A 24,065-nucleotide genomic window follows, 5' to 3' on the forward strand; every position below is an offset into this window, starting at 1 on the left:
TAACTGATTGCAACAAAATTACAGATCAGAGTTGAACTTTAGATTTAGAAAGAATATACCTAAAAGTGCTTAGATTACATTTCTGCATTTGGTAAAATAGATAGGTCACTGTCAGAAGACTGTATCATGGAAAAAACAAACAAACAAACAAACAAACATGATCGGCCAGGAGCGGTGGCTCACACCTGTAATCCCAGCACTTTGGAAGGCTGAGGCAGGTGGATAGCTTGAGCCCAGAAGTTTGCAACCAGGCTAGGCAACATGCTGAAAACCCGTCTCTACTAAAAATACAAAAAGTAGCCAGGTGTGGTGGCAGGTACCTGTAATTCCAGTTACCCAGGAGGCTGAAGCGGGAGAACCACTTGAACCTAGGAAGCGAAGGTTGCAGTGAGCTGAGCTCTGACCACTGCACTCCAGCCTGGGTGACAGAGTGAGATTCTGTCTCAAAAAAGAAAAAAAAAAAGAAAGAAAGAAAAGAAAAGAAAAAAATGATCTTTGTCATCTGAAATTTGAGAGTGTGACTTGCAAAATCATATTGACTATGAATTATTTTATTAATTTTTATGTGTGAAAAAATACTAGGTCTGCTGCTAATAAAGAACATTAGAAGGAAAGGGGGGCAGGGAGACGAAGGAAATAGTAAACATTTTCAAGTCACTGTAGGAAAGGAGCAAAAATGTGACTTTATTGCTGAGTGATATTTAAAATTCAGTCAAGCCAGATTTGAGGCAATATAGCATATGACATAAATATACATCGTTAAGGTTTTCTCCAGGCAACATTTAGTGTTACCTTTCTCATGTTTATAGGCCCAATATTATATCTATTGTAAACATGTTTTGTATACTCATTATGTTAAGTCAAGGGGCTACCCCATGAATAAACCACAATCCTTGTCTCTGAGGGCTTGCTTTCTATTGGAAAAGACAAACATAAGCAAATAAATATGATACAAATGTAATAAGACAAAATGGAGAAATATTGAATTCCAAAAGACAATTTCTAACTTTGTTGTAGAGAAAGGGGTTAAGAAAAGTTTTCAAGAAAGGAGATAATATTTCAACTGGGTTTTGAAAACATATATAGCAAATACAGGAAATAGGTTAAAATATTTTAGGAAAAATCAGGTAAGCTGCACTTAATTTGAGTATTATTTATTTTGTTAAACATTACCATAAGCATTTCTCCACTTAAACTTTATTTCTTTCAAATATTGTTCATGTTGAAGTGAACCTATACAAACACTTTTCACTAATGTTCAAAACCATCTTGATTATTCTTTTAAATACACTTGTATTGTTAGTCTACAGATTCATAGAAAGAAGATGCAAAATCTACACTTACATGTAATACTATTATTATTATATACTTATTAAATGACTTCACTTGCCATGAAACATAATTTACCTGATATGTCTGTTTACTTAACCACATTGTATAAAAATGCACCACACCGAACTATATATATGCATATAAACATACTATTAACTATTAATCTTATGGCAAGCATCAAAGTCAACTTTTGTATTAATACAGTTTAATTTTATTTCCTAAAACTATAAATTTTAGGATAAAAATAAATTAATTTTGACATTGCTTAACATCAAAACAAACTTTAATAAAATAATAAAATAATAAAAATAATACAATTTAATAAAATAATAAAATAAATAAAAACTTTAAAATTAAAGCTGTAGAATATGTTTTCAAACTTAGTGAGATGAACTGCATTTCAAAACAGCACATAAACATTGAACTAGTCACATAATTCAAGGATACCAAAATTAGCATTCCATGGATTCATTCATTAGAAAGTACTGGTGGCCTCTTTACCCATAGTGTAAAGCTATTCATGCCAACAGCTTAAGACACTCAAGTTTGCCAAATTTCACAGGTGCTGCCTGAAGAGAATGATAGTTTGCCACTCCTCCCTCGCAAAAGACAAATCTCTATTCACAAGAACGGGAAAACTTACAGAGAGGCTATTTTTTAAAATCTTTGATGCTAATTCAAATAGGAACTTGACCAGTTATACCTCCTCTTAACAACAGGTGCAGAATTATACACTGACTCTCTTATAAATATTCTTGAAAGAATCCCTTGGCTTTAGCATTTTAATGCCATGTTTCTTTAAATGAGGCCTGTTTTTCATAGGTTTTCTAATTTGAATGTTATATTCTTGCAGACTGTACCTAATTTATTTTACTAATAAAAATATCAAACGCCAATTGATTTGTGTCTCTCGTGCAAATTTTGCCATTAATATATTAATATAATATATTTTATAGATTTTCTGCTAGTAAAAAGAAGTTCCTGTTTTTCATCAATACTAAATTGCTATAACTCTTAGTTATTTTCCCAGTAATAAAGATAATTTTATGCCTGGGATTTAAATTCATCTTCTTGATTGAGATGTTCGTTTGTCTGCAGAGTAGTCGAGAAGACGTTGCACTAGACTGGGGCTCAATTCTAGAATTAACACCACAATTTGATAGCTGTATAACCTTTAGAATATCACTTAATATTTTAATCTTCCTTTTTTTCTTTTCCTTTTTCTTTCTCTTTTTCTTTTTCTTTCTTTCTTTTTGCTTTTTCTTTTTTTTTGAGACAGAGTCTTGCTCTGTTACCCAGGCTGGTGTGAAGTGGTGCAATCTCCACTCACTGCAACCTCCTCTTCCTGGTTCAAGCAATTCTCCTGCCTCAGCCTCCTGAGTAGCTGGGTTACAGGCACGCACCACCACACTGGGCTAATTTTTGTATTTTTAGTAGAGATGGGATTTCACCATGTTGATCAGGCTGCTCTCAAACTCCTGACCTTGTGATCAGCCCGCCACGGCCTCCAAAAGTGCTGGGATCACAGGCGTGAGCCACCACGCCCGGCCTTAATGCTCATTATATTTCCTATATTTAAAATAAAATAATAAAGCCTGATTTGTACATCTCAGGTACTTAATGTGAGGATCAAAAAAGATATTGGCTATGAAAAATATGAATAAAAGTTTAAAAAGTAAAAAGTAAACATGAAAAGAAAAAAATGTATAAAATAGACTCTTTTTTCCAGAAGAAAATATGGGAGAAAATCTGTTCAAGTTGTGATTGGCAAAAATTTCTTTGGACTGAACCTTTCTACCTATAGAAGAAAATAATTGATAAATTAGACTTTATTAATGGCAATCCACATTCTGGTCGACCACATTTACAAGTCAGCAAAAAAGTGCTTGCCTCAGAATATGTCATTAAGTATTTTCACCTAATAATGGGAATACGAACAGCTCAATAAAAAATGAACAACATAATTGAAGAAACATTTTACATAACCTGATATATGAAGGGTCAAGCAGCATCTGAAACGATACTAACCATGATTAGTTGTGTGGAAAGGAAATCTCACTCTAGTCAGAAACTGGAAAACTTCTAAAGATTTGGATATGGCTGGAGATAAAAACAGAGTAAAAGAAAGGTTTTTACTTTTGCATTGGCATTGGAAATAATAAGATTCATGCTACGCTTAAGTAATTCTATTTTAATACGTGTGTGTTGATCTGTGTTTTTACAGAAAATGCCATGTGCAAAGGTATAGCTATCTTGGATACTAATTTGAGTGGGATTTCGTCTTCATTTTTTACAATTTAATTTTCTTTTTTCTTTTTTTACTTTTCTATAAATGTTTGACACCTTACTTGTCTTCATTTTAATAGTATTCAGATGATAGCCTCTCAGAAATATTTTTATCCTTGAAAAAAACATAACTTTCAAATAAAAAATTTTAAAATATGGAATCGAAGTACTCCGGAGACAATTTAATCTAATTATCAAAAAGCTCACTTTTTGCTTCTGCAATATGTTTTATTTAGGAAGAAAAAATTTGACCTTTCTGGACTAAAGAGATCTGAGATAAAAGGAGAGACTAAAATGATGGCTGGAAAACTGTTATCGAAAAAAATTTCCTGAAAGCTTGTAAGTAGTTTTTATTTTTTCTTCTCCAGACATTAGAATTTTGGCTTTAGTTTTCTTTATTGTCTGAAGAAAGAAAATAGGAGAAGAGAGCCTAGCTACCCCACTTCCTTCTTTAAAGTAAAGATGATTTGTAAGAAGTTTTCAATTAGAAAGTTAAAATGTTTTTAAATATACAAAAACATAGAACTGTACATCAGCTTGGAGTGGAGGAATATAATATACTTGACTGATTATCTTTCTAAATATTTTTGGCTTATGCAGAACAGCACAACTCTTTGAAGTCAGATTACCTCTACCACACGGAGACTGCTGGCTTTCAGAAGATGTGTCCACTCAGTTCAGTTTGTTTAGCCCAAGAGACATAATAAAATCATGAAGACGGCGTGGAAACAGATGCAGAAAATGTAATGCTCCCCAGCTTCTGAATGCAAAGAGAAACTGGCTCACCAATGGAACTACTCAAAGGTCAAGCCTTTCAGCAAAAAATAGAAAACAGCCTTTTCCTAAGGGAAACTGAGGGACCGTTCTCATCGCTGCAGGACCAGTAGTCCTTTGGGGATATGGAAATAATAATGGAATGTTCTCGGAGGGATGCTTCAACAATCAACACCCCCAGAACTGAGATATTCCTCTATCTAGGCAATGTGTATTGTTATAGATGAGTAAGGGCTGAATCCAAAAACATTTAATGACTAGCACTGCATGGACACCAGCCCATCAGAACGAACACCCAACATATAAGAATGGTATCAGCTCTTACACTGCTATGTTCTGATGTTCTGGCTCTAGCTGAATGTCAGTACTGAGGTATGCCAAGACCATTTTAAGTCATTTTAGCCAAATGCAAGGTGGTGGTCAGGTAATATCCCTTTATCAAATGCTAATTGGACTACAACATTTAGAATTGTGAGTCCCTAGACAGATTGGTAATCTGAAAGTTTATGAGAACTGCACAGCCATTACCATTTATAATTTATCAAAGAACATTATCAATAAAACATATATCTAATTTCCTCACAAATTTATACAAGGAGCATGATGTCTGGTTGGCTTGTTTGGGTATTAATGTCCATGAAAATGAATAGGAGAGTATTAGGGGGGAAATTCTCCCTATTTGTTGTACAAGATTCTTTAAGAGAGGCTGCAGAAGCACCAAATAATGTACAGGCATAGGAGACATAAAATGTGTCAAGAAAATTACAGGAAATTTCAGTATCAATTAATGTCTTTTTGAAATGCAACCCCTCTTTTTTTTCTCTCTCTCTCTTCCTCTCTTTCACTAAACTGGCTCATAACTAGTATCTTCCCTCAGTGCTCATATAAAATAATGCAATGGCATCCATAGCATCCATATTTCATTCTCTAATGCTAACCTGCCCTAAAAAAAAGTGGAAGTTCAAGGAGAGTATCTGACTCCAAGTTTAGGGCAGGGGAATTCATGATAACCCTGGAATCTTATTAATGGACAATGGCATCATCAACTGTGTAGGCTCATCTGGGATGGTCGTACCTTACAGAAATTTCAACCCATTGTGATGTAGCCTTTCTTCTAGGTGGTCACTTTATTTCCATTAAGATACTTTATATTTTAACAATTAAATTAGAAAACTAGGTATATTCATCTTTTGTTTCCATTTTTGTATAATTTTTAGATTAAAGTTATATCATTTTTATAAAAGATTGCCTTCCATAGTTTCTTGTTGCCTGGGAAAATGTAAATAATATTTCTAACCTTCTAAAGTCAGAAAAATCTTACCTATGAACAAATCTTATCTTCATACTTTTCAAAATGGGTATTTTATCACCTTTCCCAATGATCTGTCAGTAATCCCCAATAACTCTCTGACTATGTTTTCTATTACTATACTCTCCTTGGGAAGCCACAGGGGCTACTCACTATTCCTGGCGCACAGCAGGCCCCACTGCACCTCAGGAATTTGAACATGCTGCTGTTCAGTCAGCCTGTGATTCACTTCTCCAGATATACATATGGCATACTGCACTCTCACCTTCTTCATATCTTTGCAGACTGTCTTGTTTAAAATTGCAAACACAGTAACAAGCACATAGATACCTCACCCCTGGCATTTCCTTTTTTTCCTTTCTGGCTTATTTTATCCATAATACTAATAATCTTCTAAAATAATAGACAATTTGTCCATTTATTTTATTTTCTTCACCCCACTAAATCCTTAATTCATAATTTCTAGGCTATCTATATATATTATATACAGTCTCTCTCTATGTATAATTGTGCAGGCTGATGTTTGTCCTGTGTCTATACATTACATTAAATGTTTATTTGTCCAATGAAATAAAAAATGGTTACAAGTTCTCAGTAACTTTAACTTTTTGTATGTTGATTTTGTATCATGCAACTTTACTGAATTCATCTAAGAAACTTTAACTTTTTATTCTTTCTTCTTTATCAATTAAGGCTTTTGTAACTATGAGCTTTATTTTGAGTCTAGAATTAATTATGTTCTCATAGTACTATGAAGTTCTCTCTTTTGAAATGCTTTTTTTAGAGTCTGAAATTTCCCTTTGAATTTTCTTTGAACAAAGGATTAAGTAGGAATGGGTTTCTTAATTTCCAATCAGAGAAGAATTTCATTTTTTAAAATTGCGTGTCAACAATCTCACTTAAATATAAATTAGTACAACCACTGTGGAAACCACTATGGAGATTCCTTAAAGAACCGAAGGTAGACCTACCATTCAATCCAGCAATACAACTACTGGGTATCTACCCAAAGGAAAAGAAGTCATTATATGAAAAAGACACGTGCATACACATTTTTTATAGCAGCACAGTTTGCAACTGCAAAGACATGAAACCAACCTAACTGTCCATCAACCAAAGGGTGAATAAAGAAAATGTTATTATATATACATTCACACACATACATATATACACACATACCATGAAATACTACTCAACCATAAAAAGGAATAAAATAATGTCTTTTGCAGCAACTTGGATGGAGCAGGAGGCCATTATTCTAAGTGAAGTATCTCAGGAATGGTAAAACTTGTAACTCTCATTTATAAGTGGGAGTTAAGCTATAAGGACTTAAAGGCATAAAAATGATATAATGGACTTTGGGGACTTGGGGGAGAAAGCTGAAAGGGGAGTGAGGGATCAAAGACCAAACATTGGGTACAGTGTACACTGCTCAGGTGATGAGTGCTCTAAAATCTCAGAAATTATCAATAAAGAACCACCTGTACCCCGAAACTATTGAAATAATTTTTAAAAAGAGTAAAAAATGTTCACTTAAAATATTTAACCTTACTAGATTATGATAAAAGAAAATGACCTAATCTGTACCTTGTTAAACTTTCAACATCAGGGAATTAACGCAACCTTTCACTAGTCTCTTGGTATACTTTCTCCTTGACAGTTTGTAGCCCACTTGAATGGTACACTCATAAATCAAATTGCTACATATACGTGAGTTTATTTCTAGACTTTGCAGCATTTTCTATACTATTTCAATTACTGTACCATTTTATATATATTCACTATTTTAATTACTATATCATCATCACCATCATTATTATCATTATCAAATAGATTATGTTTGAGTTTTAATAAATGCTGAGATTTTACACCTATAAAAGAGATTCATTTTCATAATAATTTTGTAAGGAATGTATTTTAAAGTCCATTTATTGTGCATATGGGCGGAAAGGAGGAGAAAAACTGTGGACCATAGCATGCTCATCTCACATGTCTGGCTTCAAGTCAACAACTACAGCATTTGTCTATCATACATCCTGGCCTCTTCATTTCTAGATGGAAGTAACTGAAGGCAGATATGGCAAGCTGCTCTTTCTGGACCACAGATTGGCTTCTCAGATTCCTATCTTTCTTCTCTCAGGGAGAACCAGAGGAACAAAGCAGTTTGTCAGGATGTCAAGTAGTGTATGGTTATAAAGGCACATATAGCAGTCCAATCTAACCATGAGAGGGAAACTGACTTCCAGTTTGTCTTTCCAAGACTGTGACAGCAAAAGAATTTTGTTTTGTTTTGTTTTTCTCACTGGAAATGTAACAAAGTGAGGAAGAAAACAATTTCTTTAATCTAAAACACTAATTGCAAGGTATGGTAGATTAACCCATGGTGTTTTGAGGGGAAAAAATACGACTCAAATATTTTCTGCTTAGTGTAATTGATGTTTTATATAAGAGGAAACAAAAGGATGTTGATACATATAAAGTGCTTTCAGATATTATAATCTCTAAATAGTTCCGAAAACATTGTTTATTAAACCAAGTAATAGAATAATCAACTCAAGAAGGTAAATAAACTTTATCCTGAAATAAATTATTCTTATTATATGGTAAATTTATGCCAAAGAAAAGATCATCTTCTATTATTTTATTGTTTGTCCTTGTTTAGTAAGTTTTGACAGTAAAATAAGCCTTTAATATACACAATTTGAAATTTACAAATATTCAACATTGATATTTAAAATAAAATATGCTTATTTAGTTGTGGGTGGCATGCATATTTACATGGAAAGCCCCATAGAGTATTATTTTAAAAACCTGAAAAAATGTACTTAAGCAAAGAAAGTTGCTAGATACAAAATAAATAATAATGAATAGCCTACCAACAGGCAAACAAAACCCCTTAGGAAAATATAATAGAAAATAATACATCCACGAGGATATCAAAATATGTAATATAAGAAAATAAATGTAATAAAAATCTTGTGGGAATTTAAGGGAAATTTTGAATAAACAGAGAGCTTAGTCATTTTCTGAAGAGAACAATAATTCTATACATATATTTTCTCCATTAATATTTTCCACTAACATTATTGTAATAAAATATTAATTAAATATCAATTTAATACAATATGTATTGAAATTTATCTGGGAAAACAAGTAAGCAAATATAGTAAATAATATTTTTAAAGAGTGATAATGATAGTAGACTAGGATTGCCAGATATTAAAATACGTTCTTAAGAAATAAAATAGTGTTCTAGAAGTGTTGTGGCTACATTGCTGAGTAGCCACTGAAAATTGCTTCATCTCTTTTGACTTCAGTTCCCCACTTATAATGAATACTTTCTTTACCAAATTATTATTAAAGTGAATCTCTTTTATATGTTCAAGGTCTCAACATTTATTAAAATTCAGAAACATAATCTATTTGATGATGATGATGATAATAATGATGGTGATGATATAGTAATTAAAATAGTGAAAAAAATATATATATAATGATACAGTAATTAAAATAGTATGTTAAATGCTGCAAAGTCTAGAAATAAACTCACGTATATGAAGCAACTTGATTTATGAGTGTACCATTCAAGTGGGCTACAAACTGTCAACGAGAAAGTATACCAAGAGACTAGTTGTAAGGTTACATTAATTCCCTGATGTTAAATACATTAAACATTTAAACTCATTGAAATAAGAAAAACTGAAATGGAGTAGCTAAAAATGATTGATATTAACTTGGAACCATTACATAATACAATTCTTTTTTATATATTTTGCTTGGTGCTGAGTCTTTTTTCATCCAATTCAAGTCTTTTAAGAAAAGCTCTCTCTCTCTCTCTTTCTCATTGCCTCTTCTTAATGAAATATCAGTCTTCTCTTTATGAAAATTCTATTATGCATGCTGTATATTTTTACTCTCACTCATGATCTTCATGAACCTTACTTTTAAAATAAATTCTATCTCCCCATTCTTTATTTATAGTACTGCATTAGCTTGTTACAATTTTAGTGTAATAAACCAATTCTGTTCTTTTAACAGTTTACTGTATTTATTTTAATTTTAAATTTAATAATCATATTTTTATCTTCTAAACTCTTTTTCTTGTTTTTTTGTTTTATTTTTCCATTCCATTACTTGATGTTTTTCCATGAATTTAATACTTTCTCAAACTTTTCAATGATGACGGATTGGGAAGAACTAAGACACCTTTTTTAACAAACGTGATAAACCTGAGAAATAACATGGTAGCGTAATGAAGAACTCAACGACCTCTATAGCCAGACTGACTGAGTTTGGACTCTAGCTCTGCAACCAGTAGTTGAGTAATCTTGCTCAATTTGTTTAGATTATCAAAACTTCAGAGTCCTCTATTGTAAATTTAAAGTAAAACTGCAACCCACGTTATAAATTGTATTAAGTTAAAAATGAAAAATGGTAACACCTTTAGAACAGTGTTTGACACACGTTTGTACTTAATACATGTTAGCTAATAACTAGTTAAACATGACAGTTGTCATTAGTGAGTCAGTTCCAGGATAATCTCTTTTAGCTCGGCATGTCTGTGGCTCTTCATCAAGAGGTATTGGTGGATTCCACCTAATATCTCTTCTGCTATTTAGATACATATTTCACTTACATGTGATGAATTGTGATTTGGTCAGCTTCAGCTTCATTCCTGTTTACTTTCTGCAGTTTATCTTTCAAAACATCTGTCCATATTATTGCATATTGATGAATGATTTAATAATTTCAGGTAGTGAGATAATTTTGTTCAGTTCAATAGGAATTTAGATGAGGTTATAAAAGAAAAATTATGTATTTACATCATGATCATGTGTTGCCCTCCTTATGTTCTAAATATATAGTTGAGGGAGCATGTATGTTTTCGTATACACATGTCAGTGTGTGCATGTTAGTGTGCACTTAGGATATTGTTGAGGAAGGGTGTGTGTGTGTGTGTGTGTGTGTGAGAGAGAGAGAGAGACCTGGTAGAATAATATAAGGAATTATATTATTACTAATGTATATTGTTTTCATATTTGTTTATAGCTAACTTTCCTGCTTATATGAGCTGATTTTGTTTTAGTTCAATAAAAAGTGTCACCTGAGATTTGATCTTTTGTGTTTCCTTTGAGAAGCCTACATGAATTCTTCCTGCTGAGCTTAATACAACAACCACAGCAAACTGACCTTCATTTTCTTGAGTGTTCTTTTGTAACATCAATGTTCTTTTGTGATGTTCTATTTGCTGTTGTCTGAAGTGCATCTAGATTGTGAGATAGGAGATTTTTATTTCAATTGGCATTGATTTTTGAAATGTATTCACTCACTTTATAACTTGTGTTGGCTGCCTAAAATGAACAGTTTTTTTCAGTGTTAGGAATTTGTGATGGTATGGATCTGGTAATATTTAGTTTTCATCCTCTTGATTTATAAAACCATTTTTGCTTTTAGAAAAGTGTTGTAATTTAATGCTCAAAGAAAAGAACTCCAGAATTCAGTCTTATGCCATTTTGATGAGTTGGTATATATGTTGCATATCTATGTGTGTGTGTTTATGTGTGTGTATGTGTATACATACATACAGTCATACATATACATATCATAAAATAATGATGCTAACAGGTGGTGAGGAAGATTATTTATATGTACTTTTTTTGTCCTCTGCATGAGGATTCTAACACATAGTACTGAGATTAAAGATTTCATACCACATCTAAATGGTGTTACCAAATTAGGCATTAGATTAAATGTATCATTAAAGCAAATCAAATTAGATTTTCCCAACTGAATTGAGAAAGTTTGATCAGAAATGATATCATTTGTAAGATTTACCTTATGTCTAGGTGTTTAGTACAACATAGTATTATTTATTAGTACTAGCATTCAGAATAAGCAGTTTAGGACAAATATCTACATATTTACCTAATGACAGTTTTGAAATAACCAGTTTCATTTATATGCATTGATGCTTCCAATATTATTTGTATGAAAGCTGACAAAAAAGATTCTCTTTATATGTCAATATAATGCATACACTATTTTATTTTTAAAGAATAAGATATTTTAAAATGCTACTCTAATCTCAGTCAGATGACACCAATATCATGGTGTCTATCCCTGGCCACAACATTTTAATGGAAAGTGTTTAGGAGGAAAGGTCATAGATAAAGATAAGTAATTCTGATATATGAGATGGGATTCTGTTTTGAGATAACAAAACCACCACATCATTAGAATAGAAACCCCGTCTCTACCAAAAATACAAAAAAATAGTTGGGTGTGATGTGTGTGTGTAATCCCAGCTACTCAGGAGGCTGAGGCAGTAGAAACGCTTGAACCCGGGAGGCAGAGGTTGCAGTGAGACCAGATCATGCCACTGCACTCCAGCCTGGGTTACAGAGCAAGACTCAGTCTCAAAAAAAAAACAAAAACAAACAAAAACAAAAACAAAAACAAAAAAACAAAACAACAACAAAAAAAGACATTCAGTTTCCTATTTATTTGGCAGTTTAAAAGGCATCCACTTCTTCAAAAATGTAAGTAAAATTGTTTACAAGTGATTTGTTGCGGGAAGTCAGGGACCCCGAATGGAGGAACCGACTGAAGCCGTGGCAGAAGAACATAAATTGTGAAGATTTCATGGACATTTATTAGTTCCCCAAATTAATGCTTTTATAATTTCTTACACCTGTCTTTACTGTAATCTCTGAACATAAATTGTAAAGATTTCATGGACACTTACCACTTCCCCAATGAATATCCTTGTGATTTCCTATGCGTGTCTTTACTTTAATCTCCTAATCCCGTCATCTTCTTTGTAAACTGAGGAGAATGAATGTCGCCTCAGGACCCTGTGATTGTATCAACTGCACAAATTGTTTGTAGAGCATGTGTGTTTGAACAATATGAAATCTGGGCATTTTAAAAAAAAGAACAGGATAACATCGATGTTCAGGGAACAATAGAGGTAACTCTGAACTTGCCACCGGTGAGCCGGATGGAACAGAGCTATATTTTTCCTCTTTCATAAGCAAATAGGAGAAATATCGCTGAATTCTTTTTCTCAGCAAGGAACATCCCTGAGAAAGAGAATGCACCCTGAAGGTAGGCTTATAGATGGCCCCTTTTTAAGGTGTCCCCGTCTTTTATGGTAGAAGTCGAAGGGATGAAATAAGCCCCGGTCTCCTATTAATAAGTCTCCCAGGCTTATTAAGTGGAGGAAAATTCCCACCTAATAAATTGTGGTCAGACAGGTTATCTGCTCTCAAACCCTGTTTCCTGTTAAGATGTTATCAATGACAATGTGTGTCCAAAACTTCATTAGCAATTTTAATTTCACCTCATCTGGTGGTCCTGTGATCTCACCCTGCCTCCATTTGCTTTGTGATATTTTATTACCTTGTGTAAGTATGTGATCTCTGTGATCCACACTCTATTCGTACACTCCCTCCCCTTTTGAAAATCACTAATAAAAACTTGCTGGTTTTACCGCTGGGGGAACATCACGGATCCTGCCGACATGTGATGTCTCCCTCGGACACCCAGCTTTAAATTTCTCTCTCTTGCGCTCTTTCCCTTTATTTCTCAACCCAGCCAAGACACTTAGGAAATAGAAAAGAACCCACGTTAAATATCAGGAGCGGGTTCTCCCGATAGTGATTCAAACACAGATGAGACCTACTAGAGATTCAGCCCTATCTTAATTATATTTAAAAAGTAAAAGTACAACCATTCTGAAGATTTCACTGTCAAAAACATTATAAGATGTGGAGAAACATTAGTACCTTGGGATCTGTATGGATTTACACTATGTGGCTCATCTACAAACCATTGACAGTTATTGTGGTATCAGCAAATAATCAGTTTATCAATTTATACTCCATAATATTTTTCTCTCAGAGGTAAGTTCCTGTATCAATATCAAAAGAAGAGTCCCACTTAAAGTAACTCTCTCTATCTGTGCCAAAATAAAAATTGAGATGAAAATCTCAGAAGTGAAGCTTATAAGAAAGAAATCTGACACACACACACACACACACACACACACACACACACACAAAAGTTCTAGTAAATGAGTCAGAATTTTATTTGCTGGGGTAATCTCTGAGTCCATTGGAGAAGGTAAGGAAGTAATTGTTTGCCAGTGATTGATACCCATCACAAAGAAGACAACTAAAGTGTTGAACAAAGAAGAAGCTTCTAAAATCATTTTCAGCTCAAGGTAATTGCCAAATATTTTACTGTAATTGAAGTTACTATATTGCAACTGAAGACAAGCCTAGAATCAAAAAACTGGGTAAAAAATGATGTGACACTGATCCCCAAGCATATATTTGGGCAAGTTAACAAGTATTTAAGGAAGTAGAAATTGAATTCTGAAAATTCCTTGTTTAAATTAATCTAATCATGTTTATTTCCTAATTGCAAAACTTTATGGAATATGTGGCCTGCACACATTGTAGGTTTCCAAAAAGGGCTGGAGTATTCAGGAATCTCCAAGTTTGTTTAATCACCACTCCCTTTTAAAAAAGGAATGTATTAATTTGAGATAAAATATATTATCAAATAAATTTATTATTTTAGATAGTTGTCAGTAAAATTAATTCTTTTTAAATTAATTCATATATAGATACAGAATATTTTTAGTCCCTTTTAAGTATATTTTTTGTTAACTAACCGTGGCAGTCATTATCTCAATACTTCAGTTGTTTTCTAGTAGCTTTCATGCTAGATATCAATCTCGAGCAAATAATTATTTATTACCTTCTCAGACAGACTCAGAGTTTACACTTTCTCATTGTTGTAGAAATTGAATTTGATATGGTCCAAAAAACAACCTGCCAGATCGCTATAAAAATAATGAGATGAGCATTTTGAACTATTACATAGATGCACAAATATATATATATATATATATATATATATATATATATATATATATCCACAGAAACTCCCCCCACCACCCACAAAAACAAAAACAAAAAAAAACCCAAAAAAACAAAAAACAAAAAAACAACAAAAAAAACAAAGCCCTTTGACTCTGTTAGTATTGTCAAAATCAGCTATTTAAAAAAAGTGCCTCTATTGGGTTGGGTCTGGACATCTTTCCTGTGTACATTGTGGGCTGCAGAGAGAGTTCACTGGACAGAATGTTGAGGTACTGAGGTCTATGTCCTAATCTTTCATCCATGAGAAAAAGATGAAGAAAAGCAAGCACAGAGCTATAATTCTACAGACTTTAATTTTATTTTATCATTATAGTGGTACTCTGCCTAAAATGCCCAAATTAGTGACTGGTATGTCTAACAAATAGTATAATTAAAGAGTACCAATAATTTTTATGCATACATATAATACATATAAATTAGTTTAAAAAGAAAACTAGTTTCAACTGACAACTCTCTAAGATATAATAAAGTGAAAGATAATTAAGAGATTCCTGAGTAGGTTAGAGTAGAAATATTACGGCAAAAATAAAATCAAGGCTGTTTTAGAGCCATGGTGGCTGAAATGTAACCTATACCAAGAATTAGATGAAAATTGGTAGGATAAGTGATAGGACAACTTTTACCTACTTTGAAACTTATTTAGAAGTTATCCCAATCAAGAACAGTGGGGCACATGCACTATTTTTTTTCTTCTTCTTCTGTTGTCCTCAGAAAGCTAATCTTGGTTCCCTTGAATCAGAATTCAGACAACTAAGACATTCTTTTTTAAGTAACACTTTGTTTGGATTTAGACCATTACCTTTACGTCCAGTGTTATTTTGAGTATGAAACACATGAAAGACATTTTGCAGAAAATTTATTAGTGTATTAGAAAATACCTACACACAAGAAAAGGGATTTTCTGTTTCTGAAATGGAAAATACTTATCTAAGCACACTTCATGCACTGGGCACTTCATATTTGAATTTCTCCATAACAACATTTAATACATAAAGGTAAGGGTTTGTAAATTTACTGCTTCATTATTATCGAGGTATGTGCTTGTGAGTCATCCTGGAGTGCCTGAAACTCAAAAAATAATAAAATAATAAAAGATTATTTTATAACATGTAAATGTAAGAAAAAATAATATCCTAATTTTCCCTACAGTTTCATACAAAATTGCTTTCAGAAAAAGTCCCTCACATTGATATATAAATGCAAGTTTTAACTAAATCATAGATTCTATAATATTAAAGAATTTGGGTCAGCCATGGTGGCTCATGCCTATAGTCCCAGCTACTCAGGAGACTGAGGTGGAAGGATCGCTTGAGCTCATGATGTCAAGGCCACATTGAGCTATGGTCACACCAGTATGAACAACAGTGTAAGACTCTGTCTCAATAAAATAAATAAGTAATGAAATAATTTGGAAGTCATTTTGTAAGGTACTTTTATTTGTTGGGATGCAAGTTTGGCTCTAGTAATATAACTCAAATAACAGTAACTTAGACAAGATGGAATTTTTTTCCTCTCAAATAACAGTACAACATAAACAATCCATGACTTGTATGGTGGCCTCAAAGATGCTGGAATCTATAATTCTTCACAAATTTCTTCATGTTATGATTTTTAGTACTAGTCATCACATTTTCATCTTAGCTAGGGGAAAGAGAGAAGGAAAATGACACACATTCTTCTTCCCTTAAGAACCAATTTAGAAGTTTCATGCATTCCTCCCATTTCTATACATATATTCACCTTAAGTGCAAGGAAGGTCTACGGGTGTGATGCAGCACACACTCAGATGAAATTCAGGGTTGTACTAGTAAAGGAAGAGAAGATGTAAAGGAAGAAGTGTTTGTCTTCTGTCTATTAGCTACTTATGTGGAGAAGAAATTGATTTCAGGCATTCTCTATCCTAAAGAGTGATCCACATAACCCTGGGCGTACGTGGGAGGAAGGTGGGAAAAGAGTGCAAGATCCTATCAGAAGATGCACAAAGTCAAAACTATTTTCATGGAAATAAATAAGACATTTTTCTGTTGCATTGTTTTGACACTTGCACTGACAGTTCTAAGGCAATGGAGAGTAAACTACTGCTGAAGGCTTAGTACAAACCAAGTAATGGCACCAAACTGCTCTCCTGGTGGGCATATATTCTTTACTGATACATACTTATAAAACAGAAAGAAATGTTTTCAAGAATGTTCATGTTGAAGTAAAAGAAAGTTTACTGCATCTTAATCTTCAGTATAAATCTGCATGTCAAAACAAGACACATGAATAAAGGACTTATGCTGCAGACAGCACTATAATAGTTGATTTGAGGAAAATAACTTTTGCAATTATTTCAGTTGCAAGCTGATGTAGCCACTTTTTTCATGGCGAATCATTTTTACTTGATATAGTTTGACAGAAAAATGATGGTTATTCAGACTTGGACACTTGGTGGATCTGTCATCAAAACTTAAAAAGATGAAGCTGTCGCTTCAGGACAAACAACGGATTTATTTAATGACAATGATAACAATAAAGCATTCAAGTGAACAATACAGACTTGGAAAACTTGTATATGCCACTAGAAGACTGACAGCTTCCTAAAATGCAAAGGCTTTTCTCATGAGTCCAGTGATGATATGAAAAATAAGTTCTTTTGTTATTACCTACTGATATATGTCAGCATTTAGAAGATGTTCATATCTAAGTTGAAAGAGCATATATAGGAGTGCATGACATAGCTCTCATATAATGAATAGGTAGACTTCAACTCATTCTTCCCTGTGGCCTTACAATATTCCATTACATCTCACTTTATCTCATTAACAAAAAATGAATAGCTTCATAATAATAATATATTCAATTGTTTTAATTGCTTGCTGCAGTCTGTGTGTCCTGATTCAGAAGATCTGAGTGTGTACTTCTATTCACAACTGTGTTCAGTGACTTCACATTGGTAGATTGACATTGCCTGTGGTAGTGAACAAAAATTGTTAAATATTGTTCATCAAAGCTTTCTTTTTTCCTAAAGATTTGGTTGCTAAACCTTTACCAACACTTCATTAAATGTAATATTTCTATGGATCCTTGCTGCTCTGTGAATGGCAGCACAACATAGTATAGCTGAGTTACATTTTAGGAATTATACTATGATAATTTTCAATAATTGCTGACACAATTTGACTCTGTGCCCCTACCCAAATCTCACCTCTAATTACAATCCCCACACTAGGGAGGAGCCTAGTAGGAGGTAAATGATTCATGGGGGCAGGTTCCCCTGTGCTGTTCTCCTGAGTGAGTAAGTTCTCACAAGATCTGATGGTTTAAAAGTATAGCACATCCCCCCTAGTTTTCTTTCTCTCTGTCTCCCCTGTTGCCATATAAGATGTGCCTTGTTTCCCCTTTGCCTTATTTCATGATTGTAAGTTTCCTGCAGTCTCCCCAGCCATGAAGAACTGTGAGTCAATTAAGCCTCTTTCTTTAGAAATTTACCGAGTCTCAGGTTGTTCTTTATAGCAGTATGGAAGCAGACAATACAATTGCTGTAATCACTATCTTGTGATGAAATTAGTAAGTCATTGTTACATATCTGCAGCTTTAGAATAGCAGCAAAAGTTGACTGCCTCAAGAAAACCAAATTGTCACAGGTTTTAGAGTTTACTCAAGAAAAAGGATTTTTATGTCACATGAATTCCTCAGAGGAAAAATGGTGAGATTAATCTGAATGTCAAGATTTATTGAAAAGGAAGAACTATACATTACACAGAGTAACTTTAATCTACCTGTCATTATATAGGAAATGTGAAAATTTCTTATTGGTGGAGATGTAGTTTGAAAGTCTTGTTTGTTTTTGCTTATTTTTCAAGATTTTAGAATATCATAAATTGAACTACTGTTCTTAGGGTGAGAAAAGTTCAAGGGAACGACTGAGAACAATTCCATAAAGGCAAGAAAAAGTATAATTTGTAATGAAAGTGAATTACTGGTATGGCTTATCTACCTCCTCTTCAAAAATTTCTGAAAACATAACTTACAAATACCCAATGTCCATTTTACACTCTGCCATATTCTACCCTCCTAGAATCCCATACATATTTTATTTTGTTTTCCTGATGTCATTTCATATTATTCTTTTAAAATGGAAAAAAAAAAAAGAGAAATAGAAACAAAATGCTACACTGGCAGTAAAAGAAAAATGGGGATGGAAAATATCAAACTTCAGTAAGCAAATTTATCTAGCAAGAAGTCTGCATTGTTTTTTTTGTGTGTGGTGACTAATAGTCAACTTAGGAATTATGCTAAATTAAAAAAAGAAAGTCAAGAAAACTCTGTGGCAATATTTGATTTATTTAATTTAGAAGTTTTGGAAAACAAAGATTTATCTACACTATATTGAATTCTAATCCAAATAATACACCTCTATTTTATTCTACTTATTTATGTTGGACACTCCCAATTTGAACTGGGATGTCAGCTTCCCACAGTTTCATTACAGATCTTGAACTTTTGTAGCATTTTTGTATGTCAACTTATAATTTATTTATTTTTACTAGAAATTAACTTTGTTCGCATGATACGTTTTACTCCACTATCTGCTCAATTGCAGTTTCTGTTTCTTCACTCACCTCACATATATCTGCACTTTCTGATAATACAGTCTTCCCTTGGTATCCCAGGATAATTGATTCCAGGAATTCTGCCATATATATATATATATATATATATATATATATATATACACTCAAGTCCCACAGTAAGCCTTGCAGAATCTGAGGATACAAAGTCAGCCCTCTTTATCATGAGTTTCACATTCCTTAAATACTACATTTTTCATCCACCAGGTTGAGGATGAGGATTTTGGTGATGGAAAAGGTTGTGTGAAAACCTTTTTGATTGGGATATATCTGCATATAACTGGACCCAGGCAGTTCAAACCCCTGTTGTTCAAATGTCAGCTGGATTCAGATTTCATGGATTCCTATAAATCAATGATTTCCATTCCTTAAGACTGGATTCCCTGAGATTGTCCAAATCTTCCCTGAGTTTCAGACATACATATCCAGCTCGAGACATACTAGTTAAAAACCCTAAAGTCAATGTCTTTATTAACCACACTCATCGATTTGCTTCCTAACTCACCTCATCTTCTTGCACTTTCTATTTTGGGTAAAATAACCTATTTCATGGTTTTCAAATTGCTTTTAACCTACATATATAAGGCATAAGGCTCATTGTAATCAAATAACGAGATCTTCACCCAGCCACATTTCCCTGTCATGGAATGTTCCCTGGGAGTACACCAAAAGACATACTAAATATCTTATTTGTGGAGGAAATAAGAAAACATATGAGATGCATAAAATAATAAATTATAGCAGTGCTTAGAGGAAGCTTTATTGATGTGAATGCTTGTATTTAAAAAGATGAAAGCAATAACAGGGAATCCACCTATGTTTCCAACAATGGTGGACTGGATAAAAAAACATGTGGTACATACATACCATAGAATACTAGATAGCCATAAAAAATAAAATGTCCTTTGCAGTAACATGAATGCAGCTTGAGGCCACTATTCTAAGTGAGTTAACACAAGAGAAGAAAGCTAATTAATGTGTGTACTTATTCACAGTGGGAACTGATATGGTATGGCTGTGTTCCCACCCAAATCTCATCTTGAATTACCACATGTTATGGAAGGGACCCTGTGGGAGGTAACTGAATCATGGGACATGTCTTCCCCATTCTGTTCTTGTGATAGTGAATAAGTCTTACGAGATTTGATAGTTTTAAAAATGGGAATTTCCCTGCACAAGTTCTTTCTCTTTGCCTGCTGCCACTCATGTAAGATGTGACTTGCTCCTCCTTGTCATCTGCCATGATTGTAAGGCCTCCACCAGCCATGTGGAACTGTAATTCCATTAAACCTCTTTTTCTTCCCAGTCTCAGATATGTCTTTATCCTCAGCATAAAAATGGATTAAATACAGGAACTAAACATTAGGTACTTATGGACATAAACATACTAAAGTAGACACTAGAGACTATTAGAGTGGAGAGAAAGTGAGGGGGCCAATTATTGAAAACCACTGAGTACTATGCTCATTACGTGGGTGACAGGATCAATCATACCTCAAACCTCAGTATCATGCAATATACCTATAAAACAATCATGTACATTTACCACCTGAATCTAAAATAAAAGTTGAAAAATTAAAAAGAATTTTTTATTCCCAAAAGGTGAAAATTCTCAAATTAATAACTTAAGTTTTTATTCCAAGAAACCAGAAAAATAAAATGACATTAAACACACATCAAAGAGGGAAAAAATAATAGAATTGGTATGAAAAATGAAATAAAAACAAAAAAAGGACTATCAAGAAAAATAAAAGTTAGTGAAAAATAAAAATGAAGTTGAAAAACTTTTAGCTAAACTGACCACAAAGAGGGGAGAGAGAGAGAGAGATAGAGAGAGAGAGAGAGAGAGAGAGAGAGAGAGAGAGAGAGAGAGAGAGAGAGAGAGAGAGAGAATAGAAGAGAAAACTGCCTAGGAAACTGAAAAGACAGCTTAAAGAACAGAAGTAACTATTTGTATATCATACAACTGATAAGGAACTTGCAATCAGAACATATGAAGTCCTCTTTTTTTTTTTCCCTTCCTTTTTTTTTGAGACAGAGTCTCCCTCTGTCACCCAGGTTGGAGTGCACTGGTGCGATTTTGGCTCACTGTAAGCTCCGCCTCCCAGGTTCACGCCATTCTTCTGCCTCAGCCTCCCGAGTAGCTGGGGCTACAGGTGCCCGCCACCACGCCTGGCTAATTTTTTGTATTTTTAGTAGAGACGAGATTTCACTGTGTTAGCCAGGATGGTCTCGATTTCCTGACCTCGTGATCTGCACGCCTCGGCCTCCCAAAGTGCTGGGATTATGGGCGTGAGCCACTGCGCCTGGCCATGAAGTCCTCTTACAACTCAATGCTCACTTTCAAAAAAAATATTGAAATCTGTGAAGGATTTGAATAGACATTTTTCCATAAAAGATATACAATGAACATGAAAAGATGTTCAAAGCACATGAAAAGATGTTGAACATTGTCAGTCATCAGGGAAATTTAAATCAAAACCAAAATATGCTATTTCATACTCACTTCGATGGCTATAACTAAAATGACACAAAATCACAAATGCTGAAGATAATATAGAGAGACTGGAGCTGTTATTTATGACTGGTGAAAATATAAAATTGTGCAGGCACTGTGAAAAACTGGCAGCTTCTCAAAATGTTAAATATAGTTATCTCATGACTCAGCATTTCTCCACTTTGGTATATGCCCCAGAAAATTGAAACATATGTCCACATGAAAAAGTGTACATGAATGTTCATAGAAGCATTATTCATAATAGCTTAGAAGTACAACAACCCAAATTTTCATCACGTGATGAACAAGAAACCAATATGTGGTATACCCATACTACTGATGCTACAACATGGAATAACCTGAAAGCAGTTTGTTAAGTGAAAGAAGCTAGTCACAAAAGGCCATATATTGTATGATCTCATTTACAGATAATGTCCAAAATAGACAAATCTACAGAGACAAATAGTAGATTAGACAAATTTATAGAGATAAACAGCCTTGGACTGGGTGAGGGTTTATGAGGAGTAACTGTTAACTGGTAATACATTCCTTTTTGAGGCAATGAAAAGGACCTCACCTTAGATTGTTACGATGTTTGGACAGTTTTTTTTTTTTTTTTTGTATACTAGACACCAATAAATTCTAAACAAACAAACAAGCAAACACAAATCCAATGTGTTATTTTTAAATGAATGTTTAAAATTATGTACTAACCTTCAGGGTTTTTTTTTTTTTTTTTCCAGCAAAAGAAATCTATAATTACAGATTTCTCATCTTAATGATTTAAGCACCTAGTCAAAATTCAAGCATTTTATGTAAGAGACACTGGTACAAATGTATATTTCTTGTGACACTGTCCTATATTTTCCCGTAGCTTTTCATTTTCAAACTGACCTCAAATAGATAAATACAACTTTTTATTACACTCACTGGTCAGTACATCCTAAAGTAGGAAATTCAAACACTGCTTCCCCAAGTCAGTTCAGACACAAACAATTTAATTGTCTGTCATCATTCCTATTAAATTTTAGAAGCTTTCATAGTAATTTTCAGAAGTTTTTGTAGAATTAGGTTTATAGTTTTCTATACACTGGTTATAGAAAATATATCTTGAATTATTTTATTTGAAAATTATATATTGAGGAATTTCAATTTATCATCCTGTTTATTTACTAGGCTCACAATGTAACCATAGGCCTTTGTGTTTTTCTGCTCACTGTAATGCAGTTATTAGTTGGCTACAACACACAACAAATTAGAATGATTTCTTCATTTGGATAAGAAAAGAAAAAAAAAGTGCTAATATATATTTTTCTCATTGTATGGTTACTTTGAAAAATAACTATAATTTATTATTTGAGACAATATATTGTTTTCAAATTATCTCTAATAATGTATATTAAATCATGATTTGTATATTAACACACCTGCATTCAGAAAAATAAATAGAACTCACTTTCTCAACAGTAAACTTAATTGCTTACATTGCCACAAATGTCTTACCTTTGTCTTGGCAGGCTGATGAGGGGTTGTTTATGACACCTCTTGCTAAGGCTGAAAAGCTTGTGTACAATTTTCTGTGCCTTTAGGAAAAGTTGTTTCATGCTGATCTCCAGTTGTTCATAACGGCGCTGAAAATTAGAATCCATTGTCCACAAATGCATTATAGTAGATGTGTTGAGGAAATAATTCATAGGTAGCCTTTTCATAAATAACTTGAATTCATCTGAAAAATGTCAAAATTCAACACTTTAATTATGAAACAATTATTTTCTGTTTTTTGCAAACACATATAATACGTCAATATTAAGAACAAATACATATACACATATATGTCAAATTAAGAACAAATAAATACAGTGCATCATTTGTGAGTAGCTAATTAATAGAAGATGGGTTTTTAGATGCTTTAGAATTATCTTCTTTGTTGTTCCCTTTAAAATAGAACTTTCATGAAAGAAGAAAACTAAAATAATTTGTGCTAAAGCAAACAGTTGTGACAGAAAGTTTAAGTTCAACTTAATTTTTCTGTGTGCTTCTTTTAATGGTTTTTCAGTGAACTTTCCTCAATACATAGTCATCATTAATCTGACTTTCATTTTTGGCATTGGTATTAATAATCCTTTGTGTATTTAAAAACCTTTTCAGAAATTTTTATTAACCCAGAAAATATATAAAATTGCTACTAAATAATTTTGCTAGTTTTTAAAGAAAAGCAAAAACCTTTTTAAATGTAAAATTTTGATTTTAAATATAAAATTATAATATTCAACTATGCACCCTAATTATAACTGATCTTATTT

General features: G+C 33.1%; 1 protein-coding gene across 2 annotated transcripts in view; it reads right to left on the reverse strand.

Moving 5' to 3' along the window:
• The window catches only part of BRINP3 (BMP/retinoic acid inducible neural specific 3), a 404,576-nt gene that overhangs the window by 46,868 nt on the left and 333,643 nt on the right, over positions 1 to 24,065 (reverse strand). For both annotated transcript variants that reach the window (XM_010366528.2, XM_010366529.2), the window contains one exon: positions 23,266 to 23,488. In XM_010366528.2, coding sequence (XP_010364830.1) covers positions 23,266 to 23,488 — 223 coding nt within the window. The remainder of the gene's footprint in view (positions 1 to 23,265; positions 23,489 to 24,065) is intronic.

This window comes from Rhinopithecus roxellana, chromosome 8, assembly GCF_007565055.1.
Source record: "Rhinopithecus roxellana isolate Shanxi Qingling chromosome 8, ASM756505v1, whole genome shotgun sequence".
Taxonomy (NCBI): domain Eukaryota; kingdom Metazoa; phylum Chordata; class Mammalia; order Primates; family Cercopithecidae; genus Rhinopithecus; species Rhinopithecus roxellana.